The sequence below is a fragment of the Puma concolor genome, chromosome D1 (genome assembly GCF_028749965.1).
Source record: "Puma concolor isolate L17-30 chromosome D1, mPumCon1.1.hap2, whole genome shotgun sequence".
Taxonomy (NCBI): Eukaryota; Metazoa; Chordata; class Mammalia; order Carnivora; family Felidae; genus Puma; species Puma concolor.
In genome coordinates this window covers 83,632,657-83,658,884 of record NC_141676.1, presented here as the reverse complement: position 1 = coordinate 83,658,884, position 26,228 = coordinate 83,632,657, and the positions used below count along the sequence as shown (strand labels likewise).

Sequence of the window (26,228 nt, the reverse complement as noted above, 5' to 3'; positions counted from 1 at the left end):
TCACTCAACTGAGTTCTGTCTTCTTGACAACCCTCTCAACCTTCTTCCCTTGCTCCAACAGGCGGCCACAACAGCCCATAAGAAATAAATAAGAAGTGATATATAAATACTTATCAGAATTAAAACAAATTCTATAAAACACTTTGAGAATTAAATTTCTAATGACCTATAGGCAAAAATGAAAGACTTCAGAGAAAGGTATGGGGATTGAAAGAAATTTAGGGTTACTTTAGAGTGACCAAAGAATCACAAAGAATAGATGGATGAGAGAGTCAAAGAAAGGTCTTATTTTGGGGCACTGGGTGGCTCAGTGGGTTGAGCAACCGACTTTGACTTAGGTCATGATCTCGCAGTTCATAGGTTCAAGCCCTGCACTGGGTTCTGTGGTTACAGCTCAGAGCCTGAAGCCTGTTTCAGATTCTGTCTCCCTCTTTCTCTGCCCCTCCCCCACTTGTGCTCTGTCTCTCTCTGTCTCAAAAATAAATAAACATTAAAAAAATTTTTTAAAAAGGTCTTATTTTATTTAACTCCAGACTGGCTCTTTGTCTTAAGAAGCAAAGAGTAAAGTTAAATATAAAGAGAACTGTATTAGCTATGATTATCATATTTTTGTTTGTTACTTGGTAAGAGGAAAACTGGAACTTTTTGAAATATTCATTTATTTATCAGTCTAGAAAGAATATTTCTAGATAAATTAAAAGTTCACAGATTGTAACTTTCAATGACAGAGTAGGTATAGGATAATTTTTGTTACAGGAAATTAATGTGTTCACTTTATTATTTTTTTTAATATTTATTTTTGAGAGAGAGAACAGGGAAGGGGCAGAGACAGAGAAAGACACAAAATCTGAAGCAAGCTCCAGGCTCTGAGCTGTCAGCACAGAGCCTGACATGGGGCCCAAACCCAGGAGCCAAGATCATGACACAAGCCAAAGTCAGATGCTTAACTGAGTGAGCCACACTGGCACCCTCACTTTATGTTTAAATAAGTTACTTTGTTTCAGTCCATCACCATGTAAATTGTAGAGATTATTTTGATAATCTGTATAAACGAGGATTTTTCATCTATTCTTCCAATTAATGAGCATGGAATATTTTTCCATGTCTTTGTGTCATCTTCAATTTCTTTCATAAGTGTTCTCTGGTTTTCAGAGTACAGATCTCTTACCTCTTTGGCTAGATTTATTCCTAGGTATTTTATTATTTTTGGTGCAATTGTAAATGGGATCAATTCCTTGATTTCTCTTTCTGCTTCTTCATTATTGGTGTATAGAAATACAACAGATTTATGTATGTTGATTTTATATCCTGCAACTTTACTGAATTTGTGTATTGGTTCTAGCAATTTTTTTCATGGAGTCTTTTGGGTTTTCTATATAGAGTATCATGTCACCTGCAAATAGTGAAAATTTGACTTCTTCCTTGCCAATTTTGATACCTTTTATTTCTTTATGTTGCCTGATTGCTGAGGCCAGGACTTGTTGAATAAAAGTAGTGAGAGAGAGTAGTGAGACTGTCTTGTTCCTAACCTTAGGGGAAAAGCTCTTAGTTTTTGCCCATTTAGGATGACTAGCTGTGGGTTTTTCATATATCACCTTTATTATGTTGTGGTATGCTCCCTCTATCCCTACTTAGTTGAGAACAGAACAATATTGGAGATTTAAAAATTCTAAACAAGTACTTAACAAATCAAATGTAATATATTAAATGTTACATCATATTTAAGTAGATTTATTCCAGGAATACAAGGTTGGCTTAATATTAACTAATTCATGAAACTCATATTAACAAACTAAAAGAGAAACACCATATGATAACTTCAAAAGGTACAGAAATATTATTTGACAAAAACCCACATCTACTCCTAATAAACCTCTCAGCAAACTAGGAATAGAAGGGTACTTCCTCAATCTGATTAGGAGAACCTATGAAAAAATGTGCAGCTAACATCATACTTATTAATAAAAGATTGAATGTTTTCTCCTAAAGTCAGGGAACCACCAAGGACTCCTACTCTTATCATTCCAATTAAAAAATCAATTCTATTTATAATCACTAGAAATGTACAATATAAAACAAAAATTAGGCATAATTATAAGATGGCCTTCAAAATTTCTTCCCCACAGTATACATGATTTGTATAATTTCGTCTCCTTGAATGTGGATGAGACTGTCAAAATGATAGCAATATATTTTACTTCCATGATTATGTAACATTTATGGCAAAAGGAAATTTGCAGATGTAATTACGATCCCAAATCAGATTATTTTGAATTAATCAAAATGAGGATTTCTGGGTTGGCCTGACCTAATTTGGCAGAAGCCCTTAAAAAGCGTGAGTAAATTTCTCCTGCTGACCTCAAAGACAGAAACATCCATGAGTTCAAAAGCTGCAAGGAACTGAATTCTGCCACCAACCTGAATAAACCTGGAAGAACACCCGGAGCCTCAGATGAGAATGCAGTCCTGGCTGATCCATAGATTGTAGCCATTAAGAGCCCTAAGCAGTGGATGCAACCAACATGCCCAATTTCCTGACCCATGGAAACGGATAATAACTGGGTGGTGTTTGAGCCACTAATTTTGTGGTGATTTATTTGTAAGCAATAGAACACTTACACAGATACCATTTACAATAGTATCAAAACATATGAAATAATTGGAGATAAATATGACAAAATATGTGAAAGACCTATACAATGAAATCTTCAAAACATTGCTGAGAGAAATTAGGCCTACAGAAATAGTGATACATGTCTTCTTCACAGAAAGATGGAGAATTAATGTTGATGAGTCATCAATTCCTCTCCAAATTTATCTGTTTTGATTCATTCCCAATTATTATCAAAGCAGTCTTATTTTGAGAAATAAGCTGATTCTAAAATTTATATGAAATGCAAAAGATCTAGAATGACAAAATTTGTAATGAATAATAAAGTAGGAGCAGTAACACTTCAAGTACCAAAGAACTACTATACAGCTACAGCAATCAAGACACTATAATACTGACCTAAAGATTGCCAAATAGCACAGTGAAACAAAATGGAGAGTCCAGAAATAGACCCTTACATATATGAATAACATTTTCAACAATGGTGCAAAGGCAACTAAGAAAGCATATTCTTTTCAGCAAGTGGTGCTGGAACAACTGGATATCCATATTGAAAACAAATAAAAACTTTGATCTATACTTCATGCCATATTAAAAAGTAGCTTAAAATGATTCATAGATATAAATGTACACACAAAAACTATAAAAACTGAAGAATCACAAGAGTAGACTTTTGTGACCTTGGGTTTTTTGCAACATCATTTAAAGCATAATTCAGAAAAGTATAAATTGATGAACTACACTTTACCAATTTTAAAAACATCTGCTCTTCAAAGGACAGTTAAGAGAACTTAAAGATAAGGCACAGACTAGGAGAAAATATTTTCAAATCACATATATGACAGTGGACATGCATGAGAATTCATAAAGAACTCTCAAAATTCATAATATGGAAATTAATGCAATTTTTAAAAAAGCAAAGCATTTGAACAGACACACCAAAGAAGATACACAAATGGCAAATAAGTATGTGAAAGATGAGTAATATCATGTGATTAGGGAAATGCAATAAAGCCACAATGAGATGCCACCTATGTATCTATCAGAATGGCTAAAATTAAAAATACTGACCATACCAATTTTTGTCTAGGATAGGGAAGAATTAGGACTGTAATATATTTCTGGTTGGAATGTAACTATTCCTAGGTAACCATTCATTTCTAGGTGTATATATATACCCAGGAGAAGGTAAAACATATATCCATACAAAGACTTGTGCACATATTTCATAGTAGTTTTATTCGTAATATCAAAACACTGGAAACAATCAAAATGTTCATCAACAGGTAAATGGATAAACAAACTATGGTATATCCCCACAATGAATTACTACTCATCAATAAAAAGAATGAACTAATGATACATATCACAATATAGATGAGTCTTAAAATAATTATGCCGAGTAAAAGAGGGTAGATGAAAAAAAGCATATACTGCATTATACTAAATTCTAAGAAATAAAAATGAATGTAGAACACATTTGCATCTAGATCCTTCATTGCTAATATGACTTTCCAGTAAATTATTGATTCTAGGACTGGGGAGGAAATAGACAAGATGAGTCTGGAGCATCTTTTAATGACAGAAAGTAAGAAAGTGCTAACACACACACACACACACACACACACACACACACACACACCACAACACAAACTCTTCCAATGCCCAAAGCTGGAACAACTTGAGCAACAAAATAAAATAGTATTGAATTATAACCCAAAGTATAAAATAAATATCCATGAGCTCATACTGATATAAATACAAGATTAAAGAAATTAGTAAATGGGGAAGAAAGGGGTAAATCTCCTATGCAGAAGAATTCCAAATAAATTATGTAGACACTCCACCCTAAAGAAGGAAGAACAGAACACCCTATTCCCCCATACTCCCTTAAGTGTGGGCTTCTCATAATGACTTCCCTCTAAAGTTCACAGCATGGAAAGAGGGAAAAAAGAGTAACTGTGCAATGGAGAAACCTGACAAATACTACTTCATCCAGTTGATTAAGGTTAACATCAAGAGTGTTAGGTCTGATTGACAGTATGTACGATGTGACCAATATGGTATTTTACTGCTGTGATTTTCCTCCTCAAAACCCATAAACCCAGTATAATCATGAGAACAACATAACATTCCAATAAAAGGGCATCCTGCAATATGCCTACCAGACTCCTTAGGACTGTTAACATCATCAAAATAGGGAAAGTCTCAGAAACTGTCACAACCAAGAGGAGCCTAAGGAGACATGACAGCAATGTAATATAGTGTCCTAGAAAAAAACCCTGGAAATAAAAGAACATTAGGTAGAAACTAAGGAAATCTGAATAAACTATGTGTGTTAGTTAATAGTAATGTATCAATATTCATCCCATAATTGCAACAAATATACCATATTAACATAAGATGTTAATTGGAGAAATTGTATACAAAGGATATAGGGGAACTCTGTATTATCTGCTTAATTTCTCTGTAAATCTAACACTGTTCTAAAAAGGTAAAGCTTTGGGGTGCCTGGGTGGCTCAATTGGTTGAGGGTGCAACTCTTGATTTCGTCTCAGGTCATGGTCCCAGCGTTGGGATCACACTGAGCATGGATTCTGCTTAAGATTCTCTCTCTCCCTCTGACCCACTCCCTCGCTCCCTCTCTAAAACAAACAAACAAACAAACAAACAAACAAACAAACAAACAAACAAACAGTAAAGGCTATCAGTAAAAAAACTGAAGGAGACAGTCCCAAAGCATATATGTAGGTGTATAATTTAACATGTTTAATAAATCAGATATGAATTAAAAAGAAAAACTAATGTATAGTGACAGAAAACAGGTAAATGGTTGCCTAGGGACAGGTGGGAAATGGCAGGGACAGGAGGAGATAAGAAAAGAGCAGTAGGAAAGGACTGAAAAGCGGTGTGAATAAACTTTTGGTGCAAAAGCGTATATTTATCATCTTGTTTATGGAGATGGTGTCACAGATACGCGGATATGTCAAAACTTCATGAAACATACATTTTAAATATATGCAGCTTATTGTATGACAGCTATACCTTAATAAAACTTTTCTTTTCAAAGTATAAACAAACTGACTTCCAAACTTGAATTCTCTTCCCCAAAAATAGTCTTCAAGAATATTTGGAGTTAGTCCTGTCACATCTGAATTTGATAGTAAATTTTGTTTCACTCAAAGATTCATATATTTGGGAATTCCCATGCCAACAATGCTAATCACCCAGCATTAAATTCCATGGCATCATGGTGATTTAGGACATGCTGGGCTTCTTTATTACTGTTTTCCCACTTCAAAATTTTAAATCTTATAGAAACAAAGTAGTCAGTCTGGCTGGCTTGAGGGAATTTTTATAACCAATCAAAATCGAGCCAAATATAGTTTGTCATTTAAAATGAAACCCAGCACCAATTTTATGGCTATAGCAATATGAAAACCAAATTCCAAACCATCTGCTATTTAAAAATTACACCCCAAAGAAGGTTGCCATTTTGATTACCTGGGTTTAAATCTAACTAGGCTACTACTACCTTTATAATGTTGGGTTACTCTATGCCTCAGTTTTCTCAACTATGAAATGGAGATAATAGTATCCACTTTACATGATTGTTAAAGGATTAAATACATTAACACATGTAAAGGTCTTAGAAGGCTACCTGGCAGTTCTATACAGAGTGTACAAATTCTACAGATTCTATGGCATAAAATGTAAATGAAAATATATGTTGGCACAAAAACTTGTACACAAATGTTCATAGCGACATTATAATAACTTAAAAGTGGAAACAACCCAAATGTCCAACAAGTGATAAATGGATAAATAAAGTGTGGTACATCCACACAAATTAAATATTATTTGGAAAGGAATTTAAGTATTGATACATACTACAACATGGCTGAATTTTTAAAACATTATGCTAAGTTTAAGAAGCCAGGATAAAAACACCACATACAGTATGATTCCATTTATATGATATGAAATGTCCAGAAAAGGCAAATTCACAGCGAAGGAAAGTAGATTGTGACTGCTGGGAGATTTGGGGTGGGGAGAATGAGGTGTGATTACTAATGGGAATGAGGTTTATTTTGGGGGTAATGTAAATGTTCTAAAATTGATAGTGGTGATGGCTACTCAACTGAATATGCTTAAAAAACATGAGATAGTATGCTTTATAATGGGTGAAATATATGGTATGTAAATTATATCTCAATAAAGCATGTGAAGTGGTTTAAAATAGATTGAAAAGAGAAAAGCCTGAAAGCAACAATGAAAGTATTAATAATAATAAACTGGTTCACCTCTCTAGTCTCATTTTCTTCCATTCTCATATTTATTCTAAGATTAATCCATAATGGATGGCCTCCTGGCAGTTCCCATATTATGTCTTCCTATTTGATGTTCCATGAACATACTCTCTCTGTTTCCTGGAATTCACTTTACCCCTCCTCTACCTCCCTAACTCCTTTATATCCAAAATTTGTTAGAATAAGCTAATTGCTAGAACAAGCAATTCCAAAATCCAGTGGCCTACAGGTTTCTCATTCATGTAGACCTGCCCCAGGTGATTTAGGGATCCAAGATCCCTAAATGGGTTTTGCCTCAGGTGATTCAGGGATCCAAGATCCCTAAATGGGTTTTGCCCCTCCTGGAGTCTTGGAGTCTTCCACTGTATTCTCTATATCTGAAAGAATCTGTAGGGCATCGGCACAGACAGGATATTGAGGAACTTTCCAAATGATTGATTCAGTTTTGAATATGGTATTTAGGATGACATCAAGATACCCAATGGTCATGGGTTCAGCAGATTGTTACTTTATAACTCTGTATCTCAAATATATTGCAATACTCTCCCCTCTGTCTACCATATCTTATGAAGTAAGAAGTGATCTACTTAAAAAATAAACCTCAAAGATAATTATTTTTAAGAATAAGTATGTTGAGGAACTCTATTGAAGAACTTATGATGTAGCCCAGAATATAAGAATATAACCTAAGGAAAACTTTCCTAAAATACTATTAGAAGTTGGAATGAATTCCTTAGGACAAATCAAACTATGGTACCCAACATCTAAACTTCCAGAACAGGTCAAAAGGTATTATCAACTATCTTCCACTCCCAAATTTCTCTGCCACATTGAGGACTGTTTGAGAGAAGCAAGACACCTTGGATGTATTGAGAGAAATTTCAAAGTACTCGCTTTCACGGAAGTCGTAAGAGAGAGGATCTCTTTTGTATTATTTAGGATCATCCTTGATGCATTCACTCTAAAACATAATAAAGCCAAATATCTTCCTCGATGTTAAATCTTTACAAAACTGAAATCCTGAAAGAATCCATTCACTTTTCCAGTTAGATTGGGCATGATTCTTAATTGGTACTAAAACATCTAATATGTGTATGAAGTTCCATCCCACAGCACCTGCCATTCAGAGTGGAATCAGACTAGCGGTTGGGAATAACAACTCCAGAATTTCAGCTCAGGCCTGTAATTGGTGTAGGAGAGGCTTTGGGCGGGGCATCTCGATAGGGAGGAGACGTCATTAGAAACCTGTGGGGCCAGTCTACAGCTGTCACTACTCGAGTTAAGCTTTATAATATTTGAGTATTCGAAGTTCTGGAGCGTAAGCAGCATTCTCAGTACGTACTAGTTTCACTTGGCATTTGAATGAAATAGGTAAACCAATGGCGTTTCGTCCTCCTAGACTGCCGAAAAATCAAGTAGTCCCAGGGTTTTAATGAGAAGGAAAGTAGGACGGCGTCAGGGATTGGGAGCTACAAGGCACGCACTGGGTTGAAGCCAGAGAAAAAGTCGGAAGATAGAGCTGCGCCTGTAATTGCTTTCGAATCCGCAGCCACTCGAGTGCCGGACTTGTAAGTACTCTGCGTCTTCCATCCTCGGACTGAAGTCGGAGAACTCTCCCAGCTAGGCGACGAGATCCTGCACAACTACCTTCTTTTGCTCTCCCCACCAGACTAAGGGACAGAACAACTGCCACCCTTCCTCTGCCTACCAGATGGGGGGGCAAAAGCAGTAGCTGACCAGCACCGCCTCCTTCCGACCCGGGAGGTGGGGATCTCCCCACCCCGCCCCGCCGGGTCCAGCCAAATTCAACATTAATTTTCTCCTCCCGCTGCTCCTATATTCCCTACACCCCCACCTCCTTCCCCTATCCCTCCTCCTTACAAACAGGGGAGGAGATAAGGGGAGTCCAGGTCGTCATGACAGAGCTGAAGGCAAAGGAACCCCAGGCTCCCCACGTGGCGGGCGCCGCGCCCTCCTCCACACTGCTCCGAGCGCCTCTGTTGGGACTCCGGGACGCTGGCCCTTTCCAGGAGAGTCAGACCTCGAACTCCTCGCCTGTAGTCTCAGCTATACCTATCTCTCTGGACCCGTTGCTCTTCCCTAGGCCTTGCCAGGGACAAGACCCGGACCCGAAGACACAGGACCAGCAGCCGCTGTCAGACGTGGAGGGGGCGTATCCCAGAGTTGAAGCCACAAGCAGTGCAGGAGCTGGCAGCTCTAGACCCCCAGAAAAGGACAGAGGGCTGCTGCACAGTGTCTTGGACACGCTACTGGAGCCTTCAGCTTCCGGGCAGACCCACGCCAGCTCTCCTGCCTGTGAGGCCGCCAGCCCTTGGTGCCTGTTTGGCTCTGAGCTTCCTGAAGACCCCCGGGTTGCCCCCACCACCCAGGGGGGGTTGTCTTCGCTCATGAGCCGGCCAGAGGGCAAGGCTAGCGACAGCTCCGGAACGGCAACTGCCCACAAAGTGCTGCCCAGGGGTCTGTCACCGCCCCGACAGCTGCTGCCCCTGACCTCTGGGAGCCACCATTGGTCTGGGGCCTCAGTGAAACCAGCTCCGCAGCCTGCTGTGGTAGACGTAGAGCAGGAGGATGGCTTGGAGTCCGAAGGCTCCGTGGGTCCACTTCTGAAGGGCAAATCCCGGCCTCTGGGAGGCACGGCAGCTGGAGGAGGAACTGCAGCCACCGCTCCTGGGGTGGCCGCAGGAAGCGTCACCCTGGTCCCCAAAGAAGATTCCCGTTTCTTGGCGCCCAAGGTCGCCCTGGCGGAGCAGGACGCGCCAGCGGCGCCCGGGTGCTCCCCGCTGGCCACCACGATGATGGATTTTATCCACGTGCCCATTCTGCCCCTCAACTCGGCCTTCCTGGCCGCCCGCACCCGTCAACTGCTGGAAGGGGAGAATTATGACGGCGGGGCCGCGGTTGTCAGCGCCTTTGCCCCGCCGCGGGGCTCACCCTCGGCTTCTTCCACCCAGGTCGCTGCTGGCGACTTCTCCGACTGTGCGTACCTGCCCGACGCCGAGCCCAAGGATGATGCGTTCCCGCTCTACGGCGACTTCCAGCCGCCAGCCCTGAAGATCAAGGAGGAGGAGGAAGGCACCGAAGCCGCTGCCCGCTCCCCGCGGCCGTACCTGGTGGCGGGTCCCAACACCGCAGTCTTTCCGGATTTGCCGCTGGCGCTGCCGCCGCTCCCTCCGCGAGCGCCGTCGTCCAGACCCGGGGAGGCCGCGGGGGCGTCCGCCGCACCCGCCAGTGCCACAGTCTCGTCCACGTCCTCGTCTGGGTCGACCCTGGAGTGCATCCTGTACAAAGCGGAGGGCGCGCCGCCCCAGCAAGGCCCGTTTGCTCCGCCGCCTTGCAAGGCGCCGGGCGCAGGCGCCTGCATGCTGCCGCGGGACGGTGCCTCCACCTCAGCTTCTGTTGCTTCCGCCGGGGCGGCCCCTGCTCTCTACCCGCAGCTCAGTCTCAACGGGCTCCCGCAGCTCGGCTACCAGGCCGCAGTGCTCAAAGAGGGCCTGCCGCAGGTCTACCAGCCCTATCTCAACTACCTGAGGTGAGGGTCGCGGGCGGGGCGCTGAGTGCCGTACGCATCCCGCGAGTAGCAGCCAGGCGCCTTCGTCGCCGCTCGCTCCAGGTCCCAGGGTCCTGCTCACCCAAGTGGCCGCAAGGGGGTGGGTGGCCGGGGCGGGGCACAAGGGTAGTTTGGTTTCCTTTTTCTTCCCTCCTCTCCTCACTATTTTGGGGACACAAGGGGGGCGCATAATATGCCGTTTTTGGAGCGTGCCTCCTCGAAAATATCTTCTGAATTTTACAAATCTGCGAGATTTCGAGGCGAGATCAACCCTAATTTAAAATGTGCAGCGTCACTATAGGTGCGCAGTAATCCAGTGGAGCCGGGGGGGGGGGGGGGGGGGGGGGTGGGAGGGGATGCGGCGAGTTGGGGGCTTTACAAAATGGTTCTTTTCTTTGAAGGATGTTTACTGGGAATGTCTTTAGTAGAGACTTTAAGGCACAGTTCCTCCGGGAGGGGTGGTACTTAATGTATGGTAGCTAGCCAGAACCGAAAGCAGAACCTGACGGGTTTTGGACCTTCAATGGCTGTATTATCATACAAATTTCAAGACTCCAGTTATGTGTAATATAGTTACATTATGGATTTAAACATCAATCTCTCCAGTGCACTGTATTCTAATATTGTTTCGGATTCGCTACAACTTTTTTCACACAGGTTTTCAAAAACATTTCAATTTACATACCGAAGGAGTGGGATTTTAAAATCCCATAATGTTCGGTTTAGACTCTTCTGTGTTGTGAAAGGTAAAACAGTGTCAGTATATTGAACAATTCTTTAAAATGGCAAACACATACTCGTTTAAGTAAACAGCCATTACGGGGTGTTTTAAAAACTGAAAACAAAAGCAGTGTTGAGTACGATTGAACTAAAACAAAAACACGTTTACTGTTACGATGTGCACAGGAAGGGCATAACATTTCATTTGTCAAAGAATAAGTTGATTATTCTATATAAGGAGTTTTGTAGAAAGATTAAAAAAAAATGGACCTTAGCCTTTCTGAACATTAAATTATATATTATTCTTTTAAGTTGGTGCTGCTGATGAATGACTAATAATTTACAAATGCGATGGATCCTGTAAAGGTACACCTAGTTTGCATGCCTTTCAAGGGTGTGTATACATATGGTGCTATATTAAAATCCTCTTTCACTCTGTCAATTTACTTAAGAAAACTTTAGTATTAGACAGTGGTGCACCCAAAAATAAATGGAGTACTTTGTTTTGCATTTCAAGGCCTGATTCAGATGCCAACCAGAGCCCACAGTACAGCTTCGAGTCCTTACCTCAGAAGATTTGCTTAATCTGTGGGGATGAAGCATCAGGCTGTCATTATGGCGTCCTCACCTGTGGGAGCTGTAAGGTCTTCTTTAAAAGGGCAATGGAAGGTAGGCTCTTTATTTTTGGTTTAATTGTAGACCAAGATTTATTAGATTGTAAATCTGATATTTTTTATATTTTAATTGTCCCTTCTAAGAAATGGTGATATTTCCATATAATTTAAAATATATGACTGTGTTTTAACAGTATGTTTTTATTTATAATACTCAAAATTGAATGTGGTTTGAACATTCCATACTCTTGACTAATGCTTTCGATATTAGACTCAAGTTATACTAATCTTGGGGACAGTGCTGCTATTGTTCATTACCCATTTAGCTTTAAAGAAATAGCTTGGCTGTAATTGTATTTTCATATTTCTATTATATATTATATGAAATATGTACTAAGCTTAAAATTTTGATCAAAAGAAAAATGGTAAAAATCATCAAAATTATGTATATGTACTATGTGTATTTGTATATATATAATGCAGTTACAAATTTTCTACATGATTTTGTCTTTTCTCTACATGCATATTTATTAATACTTATATAATGGTAATTCTAAACAAATTTTTAAAAATTCTCATTTTGTTTGGTATATCTTTATAAATAAGTATATAAGGGGATAGGAGTAAACAGTTTAAAGCAAAAGAAAATTGTGGACATCGAAGTAACAATTTCTGTTACTTTGCAACAAGACTTTCATGTTTTTAGAATTGTCTAAATTACATATTTAATGATTTTGGATTGACCTACATAATGTATTTTGGATTTGAGCTCTAATAGAAAATATTTTTAAATTTCTCTATCAACACTAAATTCTAAGCAAATACATTTCTATTTGAAGATAAAAATACACTTAAAGATCATTTCACATTTAAATTCTAACAATCAGTATATATTATAAGGAGCCGAAATGAGTTTAAAGTTCCCTCTGGAGTGCTGAGATCACACCTAGACAAGGAACCAAAGATCTGAATGCTTGCTTTTTTGCTTCCTGTTTGTGAGTTTTCTGATTTCAAGAGTTTTCTACTTATAAATAGGAAAGGAGGGAATGGGAAATTTTTACCTTAAGGGAACTTTCAAAGGAGTTTGATATGTATATTTAAAATGCACCAAGAGAATAAAATCTAAAAGGCATTTTAAATTCACTATTTTTGTAGATGCCTAACAGATGATTCTTTACAACTATTAAGCCTTTTTTGATAAAAATGATTCCCAACTATTTATTAGTAGTATTTGTAATAATTCTACCTAAATTAATTGTTCTTAAAGAATATTTGCTTTGTATATATCTAGAATATGATTTTTTTTCCACAAAAGATGAATGTATTTAACTGTTACTGAACATACGTATTCAGCTTCAGGGGGTTTTAATTGCATTTTAAATTAATTGAAGCACTGTGTGAAAAGAGGCTACATGAGAAAATGGACACAACTGAGAGTGGCCTTAAGTTTCCTTTGGACATTATTTAGTCATAGTTACAAGTTGAATTTCTTTGTATGAATGAGTTGATTCTCCAGTGCATAATTGGAGTTACTACTCTCATCGGACTTTGGTTAATTTCTTGAATGCTTCTTTCAACATTAATATGATTTCCTTCATTCTTACTGTCTCCTTAGAGTAGTCTAATTTTGTAAGTGAATGACTCCCATAGAATCCCCTGAAGACCAGTTTTTTCTAGCCCAGCTCCATCTCTTTATAGATAAGCAGGTCCCAAAGACATAAATTTCAGTTTCCAAGAATCGTACAACTAGTTAGTAACTAATTGTTGGTTACCATAGGTTAGATACTCTTTCATTGCAGTGCTTATAAATCAGAGATGGTGTGCACAAGAAGGTATATGACAAATGTTACTTAATTTTCAGAAGTGACTTCAGAATGTGCATATAGAACCAAAAGCACCCTAACTTAAATACAAATTCTTTTATAATATTATAATAGCATCTAAAACCACATAAAATGTCTTTCCAGATTTACTCTTAGAAAGCATTTGTTGAACAACTATTATTGACATGGTCCTCTTTTAGTCCTGAGTAGTAAAAATGAAGCACCTTTATTTGGCAATGTTTATGAAAAAAACTCAAGGTGTATGTTTATAAATCATTCACGAAACTAGAACAAGATTACAAAACTATATGAGTAAGTTCATTCAGCAGTTATTTTATACCTCTTATATTTAGATCTGTGCTTTAGATATTCTTCCCCTGACTTCACTTCTCCCTGCCTTACATATAAAATGAAGATAACAGTAGCTACTCCTCAATGTTGTTATGAAGATTAAATGGGTATATACATGCAAAGTATTGAAATAAATGTTTAGCATATTGTCAGTTTCAATTGGACTACAGCTTCTGTAGTCAAGAAGTTTATAATAGAGTTTAAGAGGTAACATATATGCATGTAAGTCCTTTTTGCATGTAAAATAGAGATTGACTAAATGCGCAGATAAGCAAATCTGTAAAATGGTTAAGATTTGTGTGGTTTGTGAGTTGGTGTGTTTGGTCAGGGGGAAGTTAGTTGTAGGATGGAATGTACATGTTGTATAATGATGGGAGAAGATTTAATGGAAAATATGAACTTCATTTGATTATTAAAGGACAAGTAAGATTATTGATCTCTGGACATTGAGTAGTGCTTTTAAGTGTATATGTTCAAAGAGGAGTAAAGAGATTAAGATTAGACTGAGTAAGACTTGAAGAGTTATATGAGGAAATCATTAAAATTAAAGGATGGGAAGTTTAAGTGCTGGTGTTTGGATGAATTTGGAGAAAATCAGTGGTGTAAGGCAAGATAATAGAAGTTTCTGGGAATTTTCATAAGTAAAAAGATGAGTAAAAGGATTTAATAATTGTAGAGGTATAGCCAATGTGAAATCTTAAAGTAGGGCTGTGTGATCAGCTAGTTCAAGGTAGACTATGTGTGGATGCCAGTATGTCCAGAAGTTGAAAGTCAGTGGTCAAAAAATAGATATTGTTACCAGGAATAATAATGATAACAGCATTTTAGAGCGCTTTCTATGCAGCAGTGACTATTTAAGTGTTTTATGGGTGTTTTAATTCATTTAATCCTTATAATATACATATTATTTATTATTTTTAGTTTCCAAACAGGTAACTAAAACCCAAAGGTGTTAAATTGCCTTAATCACAATTAGGAATTCAAACCCAGAACTCAGGATTCAAACCCAAGTAGTGTGACTCCAGAATCTGTGCTCTCTACCAACTACACTACATTTCTCTTAATAGGAAATTCTGTTTAAATTTCAAAGAAAAACAATAGAGCATTGTAAGAAAAAATGTGAGCCAAACGATAAAACATCTAGGAAGGTAAAAGTGGAAGTAAAGGAGATTGCAAGATGAAGGGTGATTAAAAGTGTGTGATATAAATGGATGGATGATACTAATTTCACCAAGAACCAGTTTCCCTACCTCTCTTCCAAGTTGGGAGCGAGAGACAATAAAGCCTGTAAAGAAATCACCCGGGAAAACTGGGTTTCTCTTGGTATAAGATAGAAGAGAGAAGAGGCAGGGAAAAAAAATCACTTAGGAAGTGGGTACACAGGGATCTGAAGAGATGACCTCTCTTACCCTAAGAAAATGAATTAGCCAAAAGCAATTGGTTGAATAGCTCATTGCATTCCTTTACTAAAGGTTGGAATGGACCAGAAAGTTGTCGGGAATTGCTCTAATACCTTTCAAGGAGATGAAGTCATAATGACCCACCAGTTCTATAAATGCAGGTCTGTGATTTTGTATTAAGAAGGAAAAGATAATTTTTCATTGGCTTACCTCTGTATGTACTGTGACTAACTCAGTGTTAGGAATACATTAGATATTCAGTAAATTTTGTTCTAAATGAACCAGTCATCATAACTGATGATGCCAACCTCTTATTCTTTGGATACTTTTTACTGTGACAGTATTTGTAGTGAATAAATTTGATGTAATATGGGTAAACAAATATTGTAATACAGTAAAATATTATTTAGAAGACACTAGTTATGTAGGTAATGGTGGATTTTTAATTGTACTACATTATTAGCCTGATTTTTATTCTAGTTATATTGAGGTATAATTGACAAATAAAATTGTAAGATATTTAAAGTGTACAGTATGATGATTTAATATATATGGTGAAAAGATTCTCCCTGTCAAGTTAAGGAACACTTCCATCCCCTCACATATATATTTTTTTCTTTTTGGCAAGAACATTTAAGTTATACTCTCTTAGCAAATTTTGATTATATAATACAATGTTCTCAACTAGTCACCATGTTACACATTACATCCTCAGACTTTATTCATCTTTAACGTTTGTATGCTTTTACCAATCTCTCCCTACTTCCATTTCCCAGCCCCTGGCAACCATTTTTCTACTTTCTATGAATTTGATTTTTTTATTCCATGTGTAAATGATACCATGTGGCATTTGTCTTTCTCTCTCTGGTTATTTCATGCATAATGTCCTCAAGATTTAACTATTTATTTTGTTCATGTATTAATAACCAAATACTTATTGAGCACCTGCCATATGCCAGGCACTATGCTAGGTGCTAGCTGAAAAAATAGTAAAACAGGGCAGACCTGGGTCGCTGCAGCCCTCGTGGTTTGTACTGTAGTGGAGGCAGGAAACATTCTACCAATTAGCATTTATATAATGAATTATAGATGTACTGAGTTGAATAGTTTAAGCAATATCTGGAAAACTAGAGAATTGACCCCTCTGTCAGAAGCTGGAGATGATGGAAAATGCCTTTTAGATTTGGAGAGACACCATCAGACCACAGAGGAAACTGAACAGAAATGAAATATTTTTATAACTAATGCATTTCTTTCGAAAGTTGAATATAATTGGTATCAGAGACTAAAAATGAAACTGATTTGGTGATACATTCTCTCTGCTATGGCTTTCAAAAGAGAAATAACACTCAAATTCATTTAAAGATTTTATTATTTTTAAGAGAAAAATCAAGAGGGAGGTACATAGATTTTCCATATACTTCTTCCCCTGGCATAACCTCCCCTATTACTGACATCATCCACTAGAGAGGAACATTTGGTACAATTGATGAACCTACATAGACATATCATAATCACCCCAAATCCATAGTTTGCAGTAGGGTTTGCTTTTGATATTGTACCTGTGGGTTTGGATAAATGTACCATAAAATATGTCCATAATTATGGTATCATACAAAGTAGTTTCACTGCCCTAAAAATTCTGTGTTCCATTTATTCATTCTCTGCCCCCTTATCCTTGGAAACCACTGATCTTTTTATTGTCTCTATAGTTTTGCCTTTTCCAGAATGCCATACAGTTTCACTTACTGATATGCACGTGTTTCCTCCATGTCTTTTCATGGCTTGATATCTCATTTCCTTTTAGTGCTGAATAATATTCCATTGTCTAGATGTAGCACAGTTTATCCATTCACCTGCTGAAGGGTATTTTGGTTGCTTCCAAGTTTGGGAAATTATGAAGAAAACTATTGTAATGATCCATGAGTAGGTTTTTGTATGGACATATGTTTTTTATTTCTTTGGGTAAATACCAAGGAGTGCAATTGCTACATTGTATGGATGTTTAGTTTTATAAGAGACCTCCAAACTGTCTTCTAAAATGGCTATGCTATTTTGCATTCCCATCAGCAATGAATAAAAATTCTTGCTGCTCTCCATCTTTGCTAGCATTTGGTATTGTCTATGTTCTGGATTTTAGCCATTCTAATAGGTGTATAGTGGTATCTCATTGTTTTAATTTGCATTTCCCTGATGACATATGATGTGTAGCATGTTTTCTTTTTTTTTTTTTTAAATTTTTTTTTCAACGTTTTTATTTATTTATGGGACAGACAGAGACAGAGCATGAGCGGGGGAGGGGCAGAGAGAGAGGGAGACACAGAATCGGAAACAGGCTCCAGGCTCCGAGCCATCAGCCCAGAGCCTGACGCGGGGCTCGAACTCACGGACCGTGAGATCGTGACCTGGCTGAAGTCGGACGCTTAACCGACTGCTCCACCCAGGCGCCCCGATGTTTTCATATGCTTATTTGTCATCCATGTATCCTTGGTGAGATGCCTTTTAAGGTTCTTGGCTTGTTTTTTAATCAGCTTATTTTCTTATTGTTGAACCTCAACAGCTCTTGTATATTTTGGATAATAGTTCTTTATTAGATGTGTCTTTTGCAGATATTTCCTCCTACTCTGTCTTTTTACTCTATTGGAAATATCTTTTGCATAGCAGAAAATTTTGCTTTTAATGAAATCCAGTTTCTCAGTTCTTTCTTTTATGGATCATGACTTTAATGTTGTATCTAAAGAGTCATTACCAAATTCAAGGTCATCTAGATTTGCTCCTATGTTATCTTTTAGGACTTTTATAATTTTGTGTTTTACATTTAGGTCCGTGATCTGTTTTGAATTAATTTTTATGAAGAGTGTAAGGTCTGTGTCTAATTTAACTTTTTTTCCATGTAGATGCTCAGTTGTTCCACACTATTTGTTGAAGAGATAGTTTTGTTCCACTGCAACGCCTTTATTATTATGTCAGATATCAGTTGACTATATTTATTTGGGTCTATTTTTAGGTTTTCTGTTCTGTTACATTGATCTATTTGTCTGTTCTTTCACCAATACCACTTTTCACCACTGTTTTGATTACTGTATATTTATAGTAAGTCTTGAAGTCAGGTAGTGTCAATCCTCCGACTTCAATAATGTGTTGATAGTCTGTCTGGGTCTTTGACCTCTGCTTATTAACTATAAATCAGTTTGTCAGTAACCATGAAGTAATTTTCTGGGGTTTTAGTGAGATTGCATTGAATCTGTAGATCATAGTGGGAAGACCTTACATGTTGACAATATTGAATCTTCCTATCCATGAATGTTCCATTTATTTACTTCTTTTATTTAATTAATGTGAGTTTTGCGATTTTCCTCCTATAGGTCTTGTACATATTTGGTTACATTTATGTTGAGTACTTCATTTATGGGTGCTAATGTAAATGACATTGTGTTTTAAATTTCAAATGCCACTTGTTCATTGCTAGATTTAAGAAAATGACATTTATATATTAGCCTTGCATCCTGCCACTTTCCTATAGGTGCTTATTAGCTCTAGGAGTTGTTTTGTCAGGTTTTTTACAAATTTATTTTCCACATAATAAGATCATGTCACCTGCAAACAAAGACAGTTTTATTTCTTTCTTCCTAATGAGTATACCTTTTATTTCCTCTTTTTGTCTTATTGCATTAGTAGGACTTCCACTACAGTGTTGAAGATGAGTGGTGAGAGGAGATACCCTTGTTTTGTTCCTAGTCTAATGGGAAAGCTTCTAGTTTCTTACTAGTAAGTAGGACATCATTTGTAGGGTTTTTTGTAGATATTTTTTACAAAGTTGAGGACATTCACTTCTATTGCTATTTCATGAATGAGTGCTGGATCTTTTCAAGTGCTTTTTCTGCATCTATTGATATGATCATGTGATATTGTCTTTTTAGTTTGTTGATGTGATGGAATACATTAATTTTCAAATGTTGAACCATTCTTACATACCTAGGATATATCCCATTTAGTCGTGTTGTAGACTTCTTATTAAATTTTTTTAATTCAGTTTGCTAAGGTTTTTCTTGAGGATTTTTGCATCTATGTTCATGAGAGATATCAGTCTGTAGTTTTTTGGTACTGTCTTTGGTTTTATATTAGCATAATACTTGCTCATAGATTGAGTTAGGAAGCATTCCCTCATTTTCTAAGAGATAGTGGTGAATTGGGATAATCTCTTCCTTAAATGTTTGGCAGAATTTATCAGTGAACTCCTTTGGGCATGGTGCTTCCTGTTTTGGAAAGTTATTAATTGCTGATTCAATTTCATTAATAGATATAGGCCTGTTCAGATTGTCTATTTCTTCTTGTGTGAGTTTTGGCAGATTGTGTATCTCAAGACATTGGTCCATTTCATTTAGGTTCCTTTCATTTAGATTTGTGGGCATAGAGTTGTTCATAGTATTACTTTATTATCTGTTTAATGTATATAGGATCTATAGTGATATCCCCCTCTTTCATTTTTGATATTAGTAATTTGTGTTCTCTCTTCTTAATTAGGTTTGTTAGAGGCTTATACTGATTTTATTGATCTTTTCAAAGAACTAGCTTTGGTTGTTTTTTTCTTTACTGATTTGCTGTTTCTAGTTTCATTGATTTCTGACCTAATTTTTATTATTTCTTTTTTTTTCTTTAAATGGCTTACTTTGCTCTTCTTCTAGTTTGCTAAGGAGAAAGCTTTGATGATTGTAAATTTTGGATCTTCTTTTCTAAAATATCTAGTTAATGCTATAAATTTCCCTATAAGCACTGCTTTTGCTATATGTATGCCACAGATTTTGGTAATTTGTGCTTTCATTTTTACTTCATAATACTTTTAAATTGCTCAAGATTTTTTTTTTCTTTGAATCATGTGATAATTAAAAGTATGTTGTAAAATCTACATGTGTTTTTTAATTTTCAGGTGTGTTCTGTTGAAGGCTTAATCCCATTGTGGTCTAAGAGCAGACATTTTATAATTTCCATTTTTCTATTCTTCAGATTTGTTAAGGTGTGTTTTATCTTGATGAATGTTCGTAGTGGGCTTGAGAATGTGCATTCTGCTGCTGCTGACTGAAATAGTCTATAGATGTCAATTATAACCGGTTGAATGATGTTGTTGAGTTTAACTGGGTCCTCATTAATTTTTTTTTCTGGTAGATCTGTCCATTTCTGTTAGAGAGGTGTTGAGGTGTCCAACTATAGTAGTGGATTCATCTCTTTCTCTTTGTAGTTCTATCAGCTTTTGCCATACAAAAAATTAAAGCTCAACTGGTAGATGCATGCACATTAATTAATGATTGTTATGTCTTCTTGGAAAATCAACTCCTTTATCATTATGTTATATACCTCTTTACCCCCAATAAGTTTCCTTGTTTTGAAGTCTACTCTAATTATACGTTCAAATTTTCATTGGCCAACTCATGAATTATTTTCCCTGTCTTTAGAGCTCTATAGTGCTTTCTCTATATTTTGTAGTCCATAGAATTATCCAACAGTCGCTTCCACCATAATTTCTTTGATTAAAATTTGGGCTCTTGGGGTACTGGGTGGCTCAATTGGTTAAGTGTAGGACTCTTGATTTCAGCTCAGGTCATGATCTCCCTGTTCATGATATCCAGCTTCTTATTGTGCTTTGTGCTGACAGTGCAGAGCATGCTTAGGATTCCCTCTCTCTCTCTCTCTCACCCTCTCAACCTCTCTGTCTCTCTTCCATTCATGTGCATGCATGTTCTCTCTCTTTTAAAATAAATAAAATGAATAAACTTAAAGTGTTGTTTTTAATTGGGGCTCTTGAGAAGGTAATTTACCAATAATCTTATTTAATTTTCTCTATGGTGCAGTCTACCCTGTGACAGTTTTTCTGTTATCTTAAAAATAAACATGTAGTAATGCAATGGATTGGGCTTTTTTTTTTTTTTTTTGTAAGAGAAAGAGAGCATGTGCATGTGCAAATGGGGAGGGGTGGAGGCAGGGGGTGGGGAGAGAGAAAGAGAGAAAGAAGGAGAGAGAATCCCAAGTAGGCTCCATGCTCGGTGCAGAGCCCAATGTGGGGCTTGATCCTGCAAGAATCTGAAGGCAAGGCATTGGTATTAAGACCTACCTGTTAATGCTAACAGCTAGTGCTTCTGCTTCAGCCTTTGAGATATTATACCTTAATTAGTCAAGTAACACAATAATACATTCTCCTTTAAAAAGGTAAAGTATTACCAGTAAGGCTTAAGTCCTCTTTGATCAATACTTCTAATGCCCTTCCCTACCATTATTCCCTACCTCTATCTTAGTTTTTAATGTGTGTATGATATGTTCATATATAAATGATATCCTATATATATATAATTTGTGTATTATCCTTCATCATTTTTTCATGCAACAGTGACTTGAAGCTCTGTATATTTATTTATAGTCCTAGCTTGTTCTTTTTAACTATTGTATAATAGTTCATAGTATAAAAATCCTTTTATTAAGGCATCACTATCACACCATTACTTGAGTAAACTTTTTTGTGTCTTCTTGAGTACATGCTTTGTTCCTCTTTCTAGAACATAATTATTTTGATACAGCTCTAAATGAACTATATGATTAGCTTCCTTCATGCTGCTAAAGTGGTTTAAGCCATTAATTTTTTTTACATACTACATTTAAAAGTTGCTTATGCTAGAACTAGAAAGATGAAAGTGTACATAGTCCCTATCTTTGACATGTACAAAGCCAGAAAGAAGAAGAAAAACAAAACAAAAAAACCTTCTGTACAATTAGTGAACACGAGAATAATACTTTGACATGAATTATGCCAAAGCCATGGTGACACACCATAGTATTCAATTAGACAAATTGAGAAGAATTGCATTTTGTTCCACTAACATATCCTGATGTTGTGTAAGAGGCTTATTCATTTATACCTAACTACGCTTGAGCATCATGTAATCCTTCTAAGAGTCTATCAGGTGGAGACATCACAGATGAGTAGCTCACTACAAGGTATAAGGGTCAAGATTCAAACCCAGGACATCTGACTCCAACTTCTGTGTTTGTGTGCCTCTCTGCTATTTCTCCACAATGTTTTGTATTTGAATAAATATTAATTGCTTTATAATTTTTCAGAAAAAAACATGATCTCTTCCAGAGGATTGGTTTTCAAATTGTGCTCCTTAACTTGGTCCCATTCCTTTTTCAAACTAGAACAACTCTGCTTTTGTCTGTTTATTTGCTTTATTCTTCCACTTAAGATTTTATTTGAACAAAGGATTTTCTGCCAACTTTTTCTTTTACATACCCTTTTATCATGACAGGAAACCCTTAGGCCTCGAACAAATGTTTATTCAGGTTACTTGAATGAATCCTAAACGGTTCCTTGACTTTATCTGCTGATGCCTTTTTTGACATCTCTGCAAAGGTAGGGTGAAAGTTTGGTCAAGATTTCAAATCCAACTATTTAATATTTGAACAGAATATCAACGTTATCATCTGAAAATCACATATGAGTTATAGAGCTCTGTCTTTATCAGCAAAACAAAGTAACTCCAGGGAATCTTTTATCAATCACTTTTTTAAAGGACAGATTGAAATAATTGATACTTAAGACAGTGACTCTAATGATTTACTTCCCTGGATTTTTAAACTTTATCTTCATTTAGAATATTCGAAAGCCACATACTCTATAGATCTTCCATATCTGCCTAATTTGTATAAGGGTAGATAAACACAATATCCTTCTTATTGCTGAATGACCCTCATATAATAAACTACATAGTGCATAATTCACATAATTTATCAGCCTATTGTGTTTTCCTTTTCATGTTAACTCCTACAAAGTAAAGAAGTAAATTTTCATGCTCAATGTTTTTAATGTAATAAACTTAGGTGTTTGGTTCTCTACTGCTGCTACAGCCTTTTGTGTTATGTACTTTATATAAAATTTTAATAAATTATAATGTTTTTGAAGCATAATACTCAATCGTATCATTTCTTCAGAAAAAAGTAATTTCAATGTTATTTTCTCTTCTGTGATAAAGTGATTTATGAGCTTGAATAAACAAGTGGTAAGTATGGACCAAGACTGAATTCCTTTGAAAATGTCTTAAGAGCAATCACTCCAGAAAAGCACATGAAAATGTTATATATAATTGTAAGGTATTCTGGGATCCTGGACCATGTCCCATGCTTTAGCTAAGTTGTACTTGTGCTCATTCCATTCTTTCTGTTTAGAACAGCCATTATTACAACTCTTTATGTTAAAATCATGTATTCTCAACAGTCCATCTAACATGCTCCGTTCCCCACAAAAACATTATTATTTTTTTTTTGGTCTCCCTAATTAATATGATTTTTTTTTTACCCTCAAGATCCAAACCACATTTAGTTTATTACCTATGTTGTATTTATGGTTATCTTCCTGATGGAATTTAAAACTCCATGAATTTAGACATTATAGCTTATTTATCTTCTGTAATCTTCTACAGAACCCAACATGGTAGTAAATGTACAGGAAGGAAAAATAACAATAATTGTTTCCTAAATATTTATTGTAATTTTCAGGGCTGCTACATTGCAAAACTACAGCAGCATCATGTTCAGTATAATCAATAAGTTTATTTCTTAATACATGTCCAGAATCTCTAAGCTAAAATCTTTTGGGCTAGATATGTTTCAGAATTCAGAATTGTATAGATTTTTAAAAAATTATCTAGAACAAAACTTCATAATGAAACACATTAATATTTATGCAGCAAAATGTATGAATGAAGCCTATAAAATGTGAGTTTGGGCCAGGTTCAGCTGCCAAATGAAGTCAGGTCAAATAAAGTACCATTGACAAATAACTACAGCAAAACTTTTGTTAGCATGTCTTTGTATATTGAAATTGTGAATGAGTAACTGTGATGAGCACTGGTGTTGTATATAAGCGATGAATTTACTCCCGAAGCCAAGAGCACACTGTATACACTGTATGTTAGCTATGTTGACAACAAATTGTATTTTTAAAAAAAGATGTTTAGCAGAAGGACACTTCATCTGCCTTTTCAAGCAGAAAGTGATGTTAGAAAAGCAATGTAACTCCCTTTTGCAAGACATCCCTTTGTGATGTAAAGAGCATTTTTAAAAACAGTTATGTGCAGATAATTGTTGTTATTTGATTTTGTTATGCAGGCATTATAAATACATTACAAGTAAAAAATTTTACAACTACATACTTAAACACTTGGAAATAGAATTTTCTAACTTAAAAAATCTAGAGGGTTTCAATGGGTAGGTTCTGAATATGTTTAATAATAAGAGTGGTATTTATGTAACATTTATTACATGCTGGAAACTTGGCTCTATGTATTACATGAGCACAAAAAAGTTAAATCACTTGCACAGGTAAATAGCAAATAGAGCAGAGAATGGAACCCAGTGAACTTTCTCTCTTATCCATTACATCTTATCCATTATCTATTGTCTCTTTGTCCTAATTATTTGTAATGAAAACTGATTTACTTCAGGGAGGGCAGAAATTTTCTAGCTGAATTTCAGAGGAAAATAAACTTTGCATAATTAATAGGTGGGATTGAAAAAATGAGTATAATCACTAAATATTCAGCCCTGCAAATAGTCCCATTCACTGTCCATGTCTTCTGGATGGCTACCTTCCACCTTCCTCTTAGCCTTCCAACACTCCCACCTTCACTTTCAACTGATGATGTTGCTTCATAATTTTCTGAAAAAACTTTCTGAAAATGCTACTACCACATATACTCATGTAGCATCTAACCTATAATCAACTTTTCCTCTTGTTACTAAAGATCTGCATTGCTTGTCAAGATCAGCCTTCTCCCCTTGTGTACCAGATTCAGTCTCCTGCTGTTGACCCAAGAGCAGCCTCCCAAAAGTTTTCCCCCTCTCTGCTTAAATCATAATTTCCCCCTTTCTGGTATATCAGCATGTAAACTTGCTATTATTTCTCCCATATTAAAGCCAAAATATTTCTGTTGGCTTTATTCTTCTGTCTACTATTTCTCTATTCCTTTTGCAGCTAAACTCCTCCAATGAATTTTCTTCCCCCATTCTCTCATAAACCTAATCCAGTCAGTCTTTTGTCTCAGCCAATCACTCCACCAAAATTTCTCTTGTCAAGGTTACCAGATGGCAAAAATCTGATGGGTAATTCTCAGTCCCATCTTACTTGATCTATCAGTAGCATTTGACAGTTGATTGCTCCAGCTTCCTGAAAATACTTTTTTTTTTTCCTCTTGGCTCTCAGGACACAACACTCTCTTGATTTTTTCCCCTCTTGGTTCCTCTTCAGTCTCCTCTTCTTTAGCTTTTAACTTTAGAGGGCCCAGTGCTCAGTATTTTGACACCTTAGACATTCTGTTTATATATTTCCTTGGATATGTAATCTAGTCTCATGATTTTAGAAAACCATCCTGATCTCTCTTAAATTTCTATCTCTAGCCCAGACCTCTCCCCTGAATTCTCTATTTCTCCCCTGAATTCCAGACTTATATATCTAACTGCTGACTTGAGATCTTCATAGATAACTACTGAATATCTCAAACTAACAAGTCCAAAAGTTAGCTCCTATTCTACTGCATTTCAATACCTATTCAGCTGTTTCTTATGCATAATGAAGTACTGCTTTACTCATAGGGGAGCCAGAGTCCTTAAACTGGGAGGTGACATGGTCAGCTGTGTTTTTGAGAAGCTTTGATTTAAAACAGTAAATAAGATGGACAGAAGATGATGCTAGGGAGCCAGTTTTAAGATTATTTAAAATATTATTTGATCTAGATTAGGGGCCTTTGGTCCTTTGCTGAGAAGCTACTTTTAACTCCTGAAAACAGTG

At 36.7% G+C, this 26,228-nt stretch overlaps 1 protein-coding gene across 4 annotated transcripts in view; it reads left to right on the top strand.

Annotated features, from left to right (window-relative positions):
- Window positions 1–8,179: 8,179 nt before the first annotated feature.
- Window positions 8,180–26,228, top strand: part of PGR (progesterone receptor) — a 115,334-nt gene continuing 97,285 nt past the window's right edge. For 2 of the 4 annotated variants that reach the window (XM_086678625.1, XM_086678626.1), the window contains exons 1-2: window positions 8,180–10,471; window positions 11,727–11,878. In XM_086678625.1, coding sequence (XP_086534751.1) covers window positions 8,838–10,471; window positions 11,727–11,878 — 1,786 coding nt within the window. In that variant the 5' untranslated portion in view covers window positions 8,180–8,837. The remainder of the gene's footprint in view (window positions 10,472–11,726; window positions 11,879–26,228) is intronic. The other 2 variants (XM_086678624.1, XM_025927897.2) reach the window with 2 other exon arrangements.